General features: G+C 47.2%; 1 protein-coding gene across 1 annotated transcript; it reads right to left on the bottom strand.

Annotated features, from left to right (window-relative positions):
* Nucleotides 1-510: 510 nt before the first annotated feature.
* LOC120038502 (disintegrin and metalloproteinase domain-containing protein 9-like) lies at nucleotides 511-13,829 on the bottom strand. Its single transcript, XM_038984223.1, has 6 exons — nucleotides 13,683-13,829; nucleotides 13,249-13,354; nucleotides 9,718-9,859; nucleotides 3,938-4,028; nucleotides 1,407-1,447; nucleotides 511-1,282 (listed from the first exon to the last, which is right to left on the bottom strand). The coding sequence occupies exons 1-6, from the start codon at nucleotides 13,827-13,829 to the stop codon at nucleotides 1,183-1,185; spliced, it is 627 nt and encodes a 208-aa protein (XP_038840151.1). The 3' UTR covers nucleotides 511-1,182.
* Nucleotides 13,830-14,735: the final 906 nt, after the last annotated feature.

The raw sequence follows: 14,735 nt of genomic DNA, 5'->3' as shown, positions 1-14,735 counted from the left end.
CATGTTATCTACTTCCTGTATATAGCCATGTTATCTACTCCCTGTATATAGCCTGTTATCTACTCCCTGTATATAGCCATGTTATCTACTCCCTGTATATAGCCTGTTATCTACTTCCTGTATATAGCCATGTTATCTACTCCCTGTATATAGCCATGTTATCTACTCCCTGTATATAGCCATGTTATTATCTACTCGTCAGTGTTATTCGTTATTCACTGTATATTTATTCCTCGTGTCACTACACATTTAAAAAAAAAAAAAAGTTACATCTTATCTTTAACTCGGCATTGTTGGAAAATAACCTGTAAGTAAGCATTTCCACTGTTAGTCTACACCTGTTGTCTATAAAGTATGTGAGAAATAATTTGATTTGACCCCGGCCTGGTCTGTTTCACAAGAGTCACCAGAAATCTCACGATGTTGAGCCTCTGGGTTTAGAAACTCTGGTAATATTCTACTGTACCTCGGAATGAAAGATAGGCCTAATAAAACACAGGAAAATAAGGCTAGAAATCTTATATTCAATATTTATTAGGAGTAACATTTAAATATATAAAAAATCTTGTAAACAGCTCATAAAATAAATTGAGCCTTTGTGGAACTTAACAATATCAACAATATGTATACTTTTATTACAAAACATGTTACCTTCATTTCTGTAGTATAATGTAAAAAGCAATATCTTAAAAAGTCCCTGTCACCAAATCATGTTCCTGCAATAAAATGGTTTAAATATTGTTGTTGAGATACCGACAAACTAACAAACAATGTGAGTAAAATCCAAATATGCAATTTACAATAACGAATAAGGGAAGAGCCCCATTATGTTGGAAGGGGTGTTTGTGTCAGGGTTAATGCTTGGGAGGGATGGGAACACCTGGTCCTTGCTGGGGCAGAGGTGGCTGGGTGGCAGGAGGTTGGTTAGGGTTAGGGTTAATGCTTGGGAGGGATGGGAACACCTGGTCCTTGCTGGGGCAGAGGTGGCTGGGTGGCAGGAGGTTGGTTAGGGTCAGGGTTAATGCTTGGGAGGGATGGGAACACCTGGTCCTTGCTGGGGCAGAGGTGGCTGGGTGGCAGGAGGTTGGTTAGGGTTAGGGTTAATGCTTGGGAGGGATGGGAACACCTGGTCCTTGCTGGGGCAGAGGCGGCTGGGTGGCAGGAGGTCGGTTAGGGTCAGGGTTAATGCTTGGGAGGGATAGGTTTGGGAACACCTGGTCCTTGGTGGGGCAGAGGTGGCTGGGTGGCAGGAGGTTGGTTCCAATTGTTGTTTTCTCCATACCTAAGTGGCATATTAAAACTAAAATCAACATTCAAAATAAAACATACAACTAAGGCGTATGTAATATTACACTTTCCCCCCCCCAAAATGAAAGTCAAAATATGCTACGATAAAGCATTAATACCTGGGTCCTGAGGTAGAGGATGGTGGATATGTAGGCATTGGCTGGAAACAGATGAAGAGAGCAGAATTAATACAACATGTAAAATTATTAATAAGTCATGTACTGGAAAAGGTCCTAGATCTGTTTGTGTTGTATAGCCCACTTCCATGACCAGGCTAGATCTGTTTGTGTTGTATAGCCCACTCCCATGACCAGGCTATACAAACTTTGACCATGATGGCAGTTGATGGAAAAACCTGCTCAGCTCTGGACCCTGTCCCACTTAATAAAGACAGTAGGGTCTGAAATGATTTACCCCCTTAACAAAAATGAGCAAAAAATGACTAAAATAAATCATTAAAATATTGAGCTATATTGTATGCAAAAAAATATTTTTTTCTCAAAAGGTAGGGTAAAAATGGACACCCCTGTTTAATACCTCACTTTGCGAGGATAACAGCACTGAGCATTTTTATTAAATGTTTTATGAGTTTGAGACATTAGGAGAGATCTTAGACCAGTCCTCCATACAGAACACATTAGGAGAGATCTTAGACCAGTCCTCCATACAGAACACATTAGGAGAGATCTTAGACCAGTCCTCCATACAGAACACATTAGGAGAGATCTTAGACCAGTCCTCCATACAGAACACATTAGGAGGGATCTTAGACCAGTCCTCCATACAGAACACATTAGGAGGGATCTTAGACCAGTCCTCCATACAGAACACATTAGGAGGGATCTTAGACCAGTCCTCCATACAGAACACATTAGGAGAGATCTTAGACCAGTCCTCCATACAGAACACATTAGGAGGGATCTTAGACCAGTCCTCCATACAGAACACATTAGGAGGGATCTTAGACCAGTCCTCCATACAGAACACATTAGGAGAGATCTTAGACCAGTCCTCCATACAGAACACATTAGGAGGGATCTTAGACCAGTCCTCCATACAGAACACATTAGGAGGGATCTTAGACCAGTCCTCCATACAGAACACATTAGGAGGGATCTTAGACCAGTCCTCCATACAGAACACATTAGGAGAGATCTTAGACCAGTCCTCCATACAGAACACATTAGGAGGGATCTTAGACCAGTCCTCCATACAGAACACATTAGGAGGGATCTTAGACCAGTCCTCCATACAGAACACATTAGGATGGATCTTAGACCAGTCCTCCATACAGAACACATTAGGAGAGATCTTAGACCAGTCCTCCATACAGAACACATTAGGAGGGATCTTAGACCAGTCCTCCATACAGAACACATTAGGAGGGATCTTAGACCAGTCCTCCATACAGAACACATTAGGAGAGATCTTAGACCAGTCCTCCATACAGAACACTCCCAGATCCTTGATATCCTTTGTCTGTGCTTATTACCCTCCTCAGTTCAAAACACAGGTTTTCAATGGATTTCAAGTCCGGAGACTGAGATGGCCATCGCTAAATGTTGATTATGTAGCCAAATAACAATTTCTTAGTGGATTTTGATGTGTGCTTGCTGGAAGAGCCACTTGCGGTTTGTTTCAGCCTCCTCACAGAGTCAACCAGGTTTTTGACTAAAATATCCTGGTACTGGGTAAAGTTGATGATGCCGTTGACTTTAACAAGGCCCCCAGGACCAGCGGAAGCTAAATAGCCCCATAACATCAAAGATCCACCACCATATTATACAGTAGGTAGGCGGTTCTTTTCCGCTCATGCATTCTCAGACACACCGAACCCACCACTGGTGTACGTGGCCTGTATTTTCATCTGACCAAAGCACCGCTTCCAATGCAACATTCATAATCAACGTTTAGCGATGGCCATCTCAGTCTCCAGACTTGAAATCCATTGAAAACCTGTGTTTTGAATTGAGGAGGGTAATAAGCACAGACAAAGGATATCAAGGATCTGGGAGTGTTCTGTATGGAGGACTGGTCTAAGATCCCTCCTAATGTGTTCTGTATGGAGGACTGGTCTAAGATCTCTCCTAATGTGTTCTGTATGGAGGACTGGTCTAAGATCTCTCCTAATGTGTTCTGTATGGAGGACTGGTCTAAGATCTCTCCTAATGTGTTCTGTATGGAGGACTGGTCTAAGATCCCTCCTAATGTGTTCTGTATGGAGGACTGGTCTAAGATCTCTCCTAATGTGTTCTGTATGGAGGACTGGTCTAAGATCCCTCCTAATGTGTTCTGTATGGAGGACTGGTCTAAGATCCCTCCTAATGTGTTCTGTATGGAGGACTGGTCTAAGATCCCTCCGAATGTGTTCTCCAACTCATAAAATATTTTATAAAAAGGCTCAGTGCTGTTTTCCTCACAAGGTCAGGTACTGAAAGGTATTAAAGACAGGGGTGTCAATAATTTTGACCCGTACCTTTGAGAATTATGTATTAAATAATATAATTTATATTTTTTTAATAGATCAGTATTTGAATGATTTATTTTGTGGTCATTTTTATCAAGGGTGTCAATATCAGATCCCACTGCACATGCAGTGGAACTGTTTACCCGAGGGGGTGGGGCCTGTGTTGCTGGGGGAACAGTTTACCTGAGGGGGTGAGGCCTGTGTTGCCAGGGGCTGTGGAGTTGGTGTTTTCGGGACATTGCCATTCGCTTGGCCATTCGCTGTGTTCCCTGACCTGCGTACATTAGAAATCATCATGTGAAATGCAACAGCTGTGACCGGGAGAAAGTCACCCAGTTTTACATACTATATGCTTTTAATCTCATACAATTTCCATGTCACACAACCTGTTAAACTAAAGAATAACCTGTTAAACTAATCAAAGAAGTGCCACAAACTAGGTTTGTACGGTTTTGTGATGAGATGAACCCAATTTACAGAGACAAGAATCTTTATTGACATTTTGTTGGTTTACTCATAAGCTAGATGTCCATGAGCTAGGTGTCCATAAGCTAGGTGTCCATAAGCTAGGTGTCCATAAGCTAGGTGTCCATAGCTACAGTTGAAGTCAGAAGTTTACATACACTTAGGTTGGAGTCATTAAAACTCATTTTTCAACCACTCCACAAATTTCTTGTTAACAAACTATAGTTTTGGCAAGTGTTAGGACATCTACTTTGTGCATGACGCAAGTAATTTTTCCAACAATTGTTTATAGACAGATTATTTCACTTATAATTCCCTGTATCACAATTCCAGTGGGTCAGAAGTTTACATACACTAAATTGACTGTACAGCTTGGAAAATTCCAGAAAATGATGTCATGGCTTTGGAAGCTTCTGATAGGCTAATTGACATCATTTGAGTCAATTGGAGGTGTACCTGTGGATGTATTTCAAGGCCTACCTTCAAACTCAGTGCCTCTTTGCTTGACATCATGGGGAAATCAAAAGAGATCAGTCAAGACCTCAGAAAAACAATGGTAGACCTCCACAAGTCTGGTTCATCCTTGGGAGAAATTTCCAAACACCTGAAGGTACCACGTTTATCTGTACAAACAATAGTACGCAAGTATAAACACCATGGGACCACGCAGCCGTCATACCGCTCAGGAAGGAGACACATTCTGTCTCCTAGAGATGAACGTACTTGTGCGAAAAGTGCAAATCAATCCCAGAACAACAGCAAAGGACCTTGTGAAGATGCTGGAGGAAACAGGTACAAAAGTATCTATATCCACAGTAAAACGAGTCCTATATCGACATAACCTGAAAGGCCGCTCAGCAAGGAAGAAGCCGCTGCTCCAAAACCTCCATTAAAAACGCCGGACTATGGTTTGCAACTGCACATGGGGTCAAAGATCGTACTTTTTGGAGAAATGTCCTCTCTTCTGATGAAACGAAAATAGAACTGTTTGGCCATAATGACCATCGTTACGTTTGGAGGAAAAAGGGGGATGTTTGCAAGCCAAGAACACCATCCCAACCGTGAAGCACGGGGATGGCAGCATCATGTTGTGGGGATGCTTTGCTGCAGGAGGGACTGGTGCACTTCACAAAATAGATGGCATCATGAGGAAGGAAAACGATGTGGATATTTTGAAGAAACATCAAGACATCAGTCAGGAAGTTAAAGCTTGGTCGCAAATGGGTCTTCCAAATGGACAATGACCCCAAGCATTCTTCCAAAGTTGTGGCAAAATGGTTTAAGGACAACAAAGTCAAGGTATTGGAGTGGCCGTCACAAAGCCCTGACCTCAATCCCATCGAAAATTTGTGGGCAGAACTGAAAAAGTGTGATAAAAGCTGAAATAAATCATTGTCTCTCTACTATTATTCTGACATTTCACATTCTTAAAATAAAGTGGTGATCCTAACGGACCTAAAACAGGGAATTTTTACTGGGATTAAATGTCAGGAATTGTGAAAAACTGAGTTTAAATGTATTTGGCTAAGGTGTATGTAAACTTCCGACTTCAACTGTAAGTGTCCATAGCTAGGCGTCCATAGCGGCTAGGCGTCCATAGCGGCTAGGCGTCCATAGCGGCTAGGCGTCCATAGCGGCTAGGCGTCCATAGCGGCTAGGCGTCCATAGCGGCTAGGCGTCCATAGCGGCTAGGCGTCCATAGCGGCTAGGCGTCCATAGCTGCTAGGCGTCCATAGCTGCTAGGCGTCCATAGCTGCTAGGCGTCCATAGCTGCTAGGCGTCCATAGCTGCTAGGTGTCCATCCAATTAGCGATAGCATTACAGAGGAATACTCTAGAATCCGCATTACGAAAATATGCACATTTTTCCCACCAGTGGTGTTTCCATCAAATATAGTTTTTGCTGATAAAAATCAGTGCGTGATGACATAGTGCACACAAAATGTACTTCTTCGCTAAAGTATTCGTGTACCGAATAAAAATGTAAAGTTCAATATGTTTCCACGTCCTGTTTCCATCACAGCTGTCATGATCATTATTTTAATAGGTTATGACTTTACTCACATAAAAACTGTGGATGGAACCGTGGTGATAGACAGTGTTTACCTGGAGCGTGGTGATAGACAGTGTTTACCTGGAGCGCCTGGAGCGTGGTGATAGACAGTGTTTACCTGGAGCGTCTGAAGCGTGGTGATAGACAGTGTTTACCTGGAGCGTGGTGATAGTGTTTACCTGGAGCGTGGTGATAGTGTTTACCTGGAGCGTGGTGATAGACAGTGTTTACCTGGAGCGTCTGGAGCGTGGTGATAGACAGTGTTTACCTGGAGCGTGGTGATAGTGTTTACCTGGAGCGTGGTGATAGTGTTTACCTGGAGCGTGGTGATAGACAGTGTTTACCTGGAGCGCCTGGAGCGTGGTGATAGACAGTGTTTACCTGGAGCGTCTGAAGCGTGGTGATAGACAGTGTTTACCTGGAGCGCCTGGAGCGTGGTGATAGACAGTGTTTACCTGGAGCGCCTGGAGCGTGGTGATAGACAGTGTTTACCTGGAGCGTCTGAAGCGTGGTGATAGACAGTGTTTACCTGGAGCGTGGTGATAGACAGTGTTTACCTGGAGCGCCTGGAGCGTGGTGATAGACAGTGTTTACCTGGAGCGCCTGGAGCGTGGTGATAGACAGTGTTTACCTGGAGCGCCTGGAGCGTGGTGATAGACAGTGTTTACCTGGAGCGTCTGAAGCGTGGTGATAGACAGTGTTTACCTGGAGCGCCTGGAGCGTGGTGATAGACAGTGTTTACCTGGAGCGTGGTGATAGACAGTGTTTACCTGGAGCGCCTGGAGCGTGGTGATAGACAGTGTTTACCTGGAGCGTCTGAAGCGTGGTGATAGACAGTGTTTACCTGGAGCGTGGTGATAGACAGTGTTTACCTGGAGCGCCTGGAGCGTGGTGATAGACAGTGTTTACCTGGAGCGCCTGGAGCGTGGTGATAGACAGTGTTTACCTGGAGCGCCTGGAGCGTGGTGATAGACAGTGTTTACCTGGAGCGTCTGAAGCGTGGTGATAGACAGTGTTTACCTGGAGCGCCTGGAGCGTGGTGATAGACAGTGTTTACCTGGAGCGTGGTGATAGACAGTGTTTACCTGGAGCGCCTGGAGCGTGGTGATAGACAGTGTTTACCTGGAGCGTCTGAAGCGTGGTGATAGACAGTGTTTACCTGGAGCGTGGTGATAGACAGTGTTTACCTGGAGCGCCTGGAGCGTGGTGATAGACAGTGTTTACCTGGAGCGTGGTGATAGACAGTGTTTACCTGGAGCGCCTGGAGCGTGGTGATAGACAGTGTTTACCTGGAGCGCCTGGAGCGTGGTGATAGACAGTGTTTACCTGGAGCGTCTGAAGCGTGGTGATAGACAGTGTTTACCTGGAGCGCCTGGAGCGTGGTGATAGACAGTGTTTACCTGGAGCGTCTGAAGCGTGGTGATAGACAGTGTTTACCTAGAGCGCCTGGAGCGTGGTGATAGACAGTGTTTACCTGGAGCGCCTGGAGCGTGGTGATAGACAGTGTTTACCTGGAGCGCCTGGAGCGTGGTGATAGACAGTGTTTACCTGGAGCGTCTGAAGCGTGGTGATAGACAGTGTTTACCTGGAGCGTCTGAAGCGTGGTGATAGACAGTGTTTAACTGGAGCGTCTGGATCGTGGTGATAGACAGTGTTTACCTGGAGCGTGGTGATAGACAGTGTTTACCTGGAGCGTCTGGAGCGTGGTGATAGACAGTGTTTACCTGGAGCGTGGTGATAGACAGTGTTTACCTGGAGCGTGGTGATAGTGTTTACCTGGAGCGTGGTGATAGACAGTGTTTACCTGGAGCGTGGTGATAGTGTTTACCTGGAGCGTCTGGAGCGTGGTGATAGACAGTGTTTACCTGGAGCGTGGTGATAGTGTTTACCTGGAGCGTCTGGAGCGTGGTGATAGACAGTGTTTACCTGGAGCGTGGTGATAGACAGTGTTTACCTGGAGCGTGGTGATAGACAGTGTTTACCTGGAGCGTGGTGATAGTGTTTACCTGGAGCGTGGTGATAGACAGTGTTTACCTGGAGCGTGGTGATAGACAGTGTTTACCTGGAGCGTGGTGATAGACAGTGTTTACCTGGAGCGTGGTGATAGACAGTGTTTACCTGGAGCGTGGTGATAGACAGTGTTTACCTGGAGCGTGGTGATAGACAGTGTTTACCTGGAGCGTGGTGATAGACAGTGTTTACCTGGAGCGTGGTGATAGACAGTGTTTACCTGGAGCGTGGTGATAGACAGTGTTTACCTGGAGCGTGGTGATAGACAGTGTTTACCTGGAGCGTGGTGATAGTGTTTACCTGGAGCGTCTGGAGCGTGGTGATAGACAGTGTTTACCTGGAGCGTGGTGATAGTGTTTACCTGGAGCGTGGTGATAGTGTTTACCTGGAGCGTGGTGATAGACAGTGTTTACCTGGAGCGTGGTGATAGTGTTTACCTGGAGCGTGGTGATAGACAGTGTTTACCTGGAGCGTCTGGAGCGTGGTGATAGACAGTGTTTACCTGGAGCGTGGTGATAGTGTTTACCTGGAGCGTGGTGATAGTGTTTACCTGGAGCGTGGTGATAGTGTTTACCTGGAGCGTGGTGATAGTGTTTACCTGGAGCGTGGTGATAGACAGTGTTTACCTGGAGCGTGGTGATAGTGTTTACCTGGAGCGTCTGGAGCGTGGTGATAGACAGTGTTTACCTGGAGCGTGGTGATAGTGTTTACCTGGAGCGTGGTGATAGTGTTTACCTGGAGCGTGGTGATAGACAGTGTTTACCTGGAGCGTGGTGATAGTGTTTACCTGGAGCGTGGTGATAGACAGTGTTTACCTGGAGCGTCTGGAGCGTGGTGATAGACAGTGTTTACCTGGAGCGTGGTGATAGTGTTTACCTGGAGCGTGGTGATAGTGTTTACCTGGAGCGTGGTGATAGTGTTTACCTGGAGCGTGGTGATAGTGTTTACCTGGAGCGTGGTGATAGACAGTGTTTACCTGGAGCGTGGTGATAGTGTTTACCTGGAGCGTGGTGATAGACAGTGTTTACCTGGAGCGTGGTGATAGTGTTTACCTGGAGCGTGGTGATAGTGTTTACCTGGAGCGTGGTGATAGACAGTGTTTACCTGGAGCGTGGTGATAGACAGTGTTTACCTGGAGCGTGGTGATAGACAGTGTTTACCTGGAGCGTGGTGATAGACAGTGTTTACCTGGAGCGTGGTGATAGACAGTGTTTACCTGGAGCGTGGTGATAGTGTTTACCTGGAGCGTGGTGATAGACAGTGTTTACCTGGAGCGTGGTGATAGTGTTTACCTGGAGCGTGGTGATAGTGTTTACCTGGAGCGTGGTGATAGTGTTTACCTGGAGCGTGGTGATAGTGTTTACCTGGAGCGTGGTGATAGTGTTTACCTGGAGCGTGGTGATAGTGTTTACCTGGAGCGTGGTGATAGTGTTTACCTGGAGCGTCTGGAGCGTGGTCCTTTGAGACATCTTTCCAGGGTATCCCTTCTAAACACATAGAGCAGCACTAACACCAGGAGCACCAGGATGGGAACCACCAGCAGGAAGAAGATCAGCAGGCCGTCCCTCAGGGAATAATCTGGGAGCAGAAGAGGGATAGTTATTAGTGAAGGTCAGCAGGCCGTCCCTCAGGGAATAATCTGGGAGCAGCAGAGTGATAGTTATTAGTGACGATCAGCAGGCCGTCCCTCAGGGAATAATCTGGGAGAAGCAGAGGGACAGTTATTAGTGAAGATCAGCAGGCCGTCCCTTAGGGAATAATCTGAGAGCAGCAGAGTGATAGATATTAGTGAAAATCAGCAGGCCGTCCCTCAGGGAATAATCTGGGAGCAGCAGAGGGATGGTTATTAGTGAAGATCAGCAGGCCGTCCCTCAGGGAATAATCTGGGAGCAGCAGAGGGATAGTTATTAGTGAAGGTCAGCAGGTCGTCCCTCAGGGAATAATCTGGGAGCAGCAGAGGGATAGTTATTAGTGAAGGTCAGCAGGCCGTCCCTCAGGGAATAATCTGGGAGCAGCAGAGGGAAAGTTATTAGTGAAGGTCAGCAGGCCGTCCCTCAGGGAATAATCTGGGAGCAGCAGAGGGATAGTTATTAGTGAAGATCAGCAGGCCATCCCTCAGGGAATAATCTGGGAGCAGCAGAGGGATAGTTATTAGTGACGATCAGCAGGCCGTCCCTCAGGGAATAATCTGGGAGCAGCAGAGGGATAGTTATTAGTGAAGGTCAGCAGGCCGTCCCTCAGGGAATAATCTGGGAGCAGCAGAGGGATAGTTATTAGTGACGATCAGCAGGCCGTCCCTCAGGGAATAATCTGGGAGCAGCAGAGGGATAGTTATTAGTGAAGGTCAGCAGGCCGTCCCTCAGGGAATAATCTGGGAGCAGCAGAGGGATAGTTATTAGTGAAGGTCAGCAGGCCGTCCCTCAGGGAATAATCTGGGAGCAGCAGAGGGATAGTTATTAGTGAAGGTCAGCAGGCCGTCCCTCAGGGAATAATCTGGGAGCAGCAGAGGGATAGTTATTAGTGAAGGTCAGCAGGCCATCCCTCAGGGAATAATCTGGGAGCAGCAGAGGGATAGTTATTAGTGAAGGTCAGCAGGCCGTCCCTCAGGGAATAATCTGGGAGCAGCAGAGGGATAGTTATTAGTGAAGGTCAGCAGGCCGTCCCTCAGGGAATAATCTGGGAGGAGCAGAGGGACAGTTATTAGTGAAGGTCAGCAGGCTGTCCGTCAGAGTGAACATTACCTATCTATAATGACAGGCAGGTAGAGACAGGAAAGGTGTGCAGTGAACATTACCCATCTATAATGACAGGCAGGTAGACAGAGGAAAGGTGTGCAGTGAACATTACCCATCTATAATGACAGGCAGGTAGAGACAGGAAAGGTGTGCAGTGAACATTACCCATCTATAATGACAGGCAGGTAGAGACAGGAAAGGTGTGCAGTGAACAGTACCTATCTATAATGACAGGCAGGTAGAGACAGGAAAGGTGTGCAGTGAACAGTACCTATCTATAATGACAGGCAGGTAGAGACAGGAAAGGTGTGCAGTGAACATTACCTATCTATAATGACAGGCAGGTAGAGACAGGAAAGGTGTGCAGTGAACAGTACCTATCTATAATGACAGGCAGGTAGAGACAGGAAAGGTGTGCAGTGAACAGTACCTACCTATAATGACAGGCAGGTAGAGACAGGAAAGGTGTGCAGTGAACAGTACCTATCTATAATGACAGGCAGGTAGAGACAGGAAAGGTGTGCAGTGAACATTACCCATCTATAATGACAGGCAGGTGGAGACAGGAAAGGTGTGCAGTGAACATTACCCATCTATAATGACAGGCAGGTAGAGACAGGAAAGGTGTGCAGTGAACAGTACCCATCTATAATGACAGGCAGGTAGAGACAGGAAAGGTGTGCAGTGAACAGTACCTATCTATAATGACAGGCAGGTAGAGACAGGAAAGGTGTGCAGTGAACATTACCCATCTATAATGACAGGCAGGTAGAGACAGGAAAGGTGTGCAGTGAACAGTACCCATCTATAATGACAGGCAGGTAGAGACAGGAAAGGTGTGCAGTGAACATTACCCATCTATAATGACAGGCAGGTAGAGACAGGAAAGGTGTGCAGTGAACATTACCCATCTATAATGACAGGCAGGTAGAGACAGGAAAGGTGTGCAGTGAACAGTACCTATCTATAATGACAGGCAGGTAGAGACAGGAAAGGTGTGCAGTGAACATTACCCATCTATAATGACAGGCAGGTAGAGACAGGAAAGGTGTGCAGTGAACAGTACCTATCTATAATGACAGGCAGGTAGAGAGAGGAAAGGTGTGCAGTGAACAGTACCTATCTATAATGACAGGCAGGTAGAGAGAGGAATGGTGTGCAGTGAACATTACCTATCTATAATGACAGGCAGGTAGAGAGAGGAAAGGTGTGCAGTGAACAGTACCTATCTATAATAACAGGCAGGTAGAGAGAGGAAAGGTGTGCAGTGAACAGTACCCATCTATAATGACAGGCAGGTAGAGAGAGGAAAGGTGTGCAGTGAACATTACCCATCTATAATGACAGGCAGGTAGAGAGAGGAAAGGTGTGCAGTGAACAGTACCTATCTATAATGACAGGCAGGTAGAGAGAGGAAAGGTGTGCAGTGAACATTACCCATCTATAATGACAGGCAGGTAGAGACAGGAAAGGTGTGCAGTGAACATTACCCATCTATAATGACAGGCAGGTAGAGACAGGAAAGGTGTGCAGTGAACAGTACCTATCTATAATGACAGGCAGGTAGAGACAGGAAAGGTGTGCAGTGAACATTACCCATCTATAATGACAGGCAGGTAGAGACAGGAAAGGTGTGCAGTGAACAGTACCTATCTATAATGACAGGCAGGTAGAGAGAGGAAAGGTGTGCAGTGAACAGTACCTATCTATAATGACAGGCAGGTAGAGAGAGGAATGGTGTGCAGTGAACATTACCTATCTATAATGACAGGCAGGTAGAGAGAGGAAAGGTGTGCAGTGAACAGTACCTATCTATAATAACAGGCAGGTAGAGAGAGGAAAGGTGTGCAGTGAACAGTACCCATCTATAATGACAGGCAGGTAGAGAGAGGAAAGGTGTGCAGTGAACATTACCCATCTATAATGACAGGCAGGTAGAGAGAGGAAAGGTGTGCAGTGAACAGTACCTATCTATAATGACAGGCAGGTAGAGAGAGGAAAGGTGTGCAGTGAACATTACCCATCTATAATGACAGGCAGGTAGAGAGAGGAAAGGTGTGCAGTGAACAGTACCTATCTATAATGACAGGCAGGTAGAGAGAGGAAAGGTGTGCAGTGAACATTACCCATCTATAATGACAGGCAGGTAGAGACAGGAAAGGTGTGCAGTGAACATTACCCATCTATAATGACAGGCAGGTAGAGACAGGAAAGGTGTGCAGTGAACAGTACCTATCTGTGCAGGCCCGCTGTCCACACTGCCCCCTCTCCCTGACTTGGCACAGTAAGGAGGTCCCCAGCCGTCATTACAGTGGCAGTGGCCCAGGTTGTTGCACACCTGGGGGAGATATACCAATCAATTAACTAATCAACCAACCAATACAATAGACACAGGCCTCTCTCCCAAGAAGAGCCAATCAGATGGCCTAAAACATGTGAAGTGTCCAACCACTTCTAGAGGATTAGATCTCTCCCCAGAGGAGACCATCAGATGGCCTGTAACACATGATGTATCCAACCCCGTCTAGAGGATGAGACCTTCTCTTACCCCCCGGCTGTTACATGTGATGTATCCAACCCCGTCTAGAGAATGAGACCGTCTCTTACCCCCCGGCTGTTACATGTGATGTATCCAACCCCGTCTAGAGAATGAGACCGTCTCTTACCCCCCGGCTGTTACATGTGCTGTTGGCATCACAGTGGAGGTCCACAGGAAGTAGAGCTGAGGCATTCACACACTGGAAGTCAAGGCAGGCCTGGAAGAAAAGAGATGAGTCCTGGATATTATCTCTGAATTCAAACAAACCTCCCATAGCAATGTCTACAAAGCATTATGGTTCTCCTACTGCTTCACACACACACACACACCTGTGGAAGAAGTGGCTCCACACACACCACCCGCCCTGTGGAAGAAGTGGCTCGACACACACACACACACACACACACACCACCCGCCCTGTGGAAGAAGTGGCTCGACACACACACACACACACACACACACAGCCCACCCCCGCCCTGTGGAAGAAGTGCTCGACACACACACACACACCACCGCCCTGTGGAAGAATGGCTCGACACACACACAACACCCACCCGCCCTGTGGAAGAAGTGGCTCGACACACACACACCACCACCCGCCCTGTGGAAGAAGTGGCTCGACACACACACACACCACCGCCCTGTGGAAGAAGTGCTCGACACACACACACACAACACACACCCGCCCTGTGGAAGAAGTGCTCTCGACACACACACACCAGCCGCCCTGTGGAAGAAGTGGCTCGACACACACACACACACCACCCGCCGCCTGTGGAAGAGTGGCTCGACACACCACACCACCCGCCCTGTGGAAGAAGTGGCTCGACACACACACCACCCGCCCTGTGGAAGAAGTGGCTCGACACACACACACCACCCGCCCTGTGGAAGAAGTGGCTCGACACACACACACCACCCGCCCTGTGGAAGAAGTGCTCGACACACACACCACCCGCCCTGTGGAAGAAGTGGCTCGACACACACACACCACCGCCCTGTGGAAGAAGTGCTCGACACACACACCACCCGCCCTGTGGAAGAAGTGGCTCGACACACACACCACCCGCCCTGTGGAAGAAGTGGCTCGACACACACACACCACCCGCACTGTGGAAGAAGTGGCTCGACACACACACCACCCGCCTGTGGAAGAAGTGGCTCGACACACACACACACC

Source organism: Salvelinus namaycush, unplaced genomic scaffold (assembly GCF_016432855.1).
Source record: "Salvelinus namaycush isolate Seneca unplaced genomic scaffold, SaNama_1.0 Scaffold223, whole genome shotgun sequence".
In the NCBI taxonomy this organism is placed as follows: Eukaryota; Metazoa; Chordata; class Actinopteri; order Salmoniformes; family Salmonidae; genus Salvelinus; species Salvelinus namaycush.
This window is presented reverse-complemented; position numbering and strand designations above follow the sequence as displayed.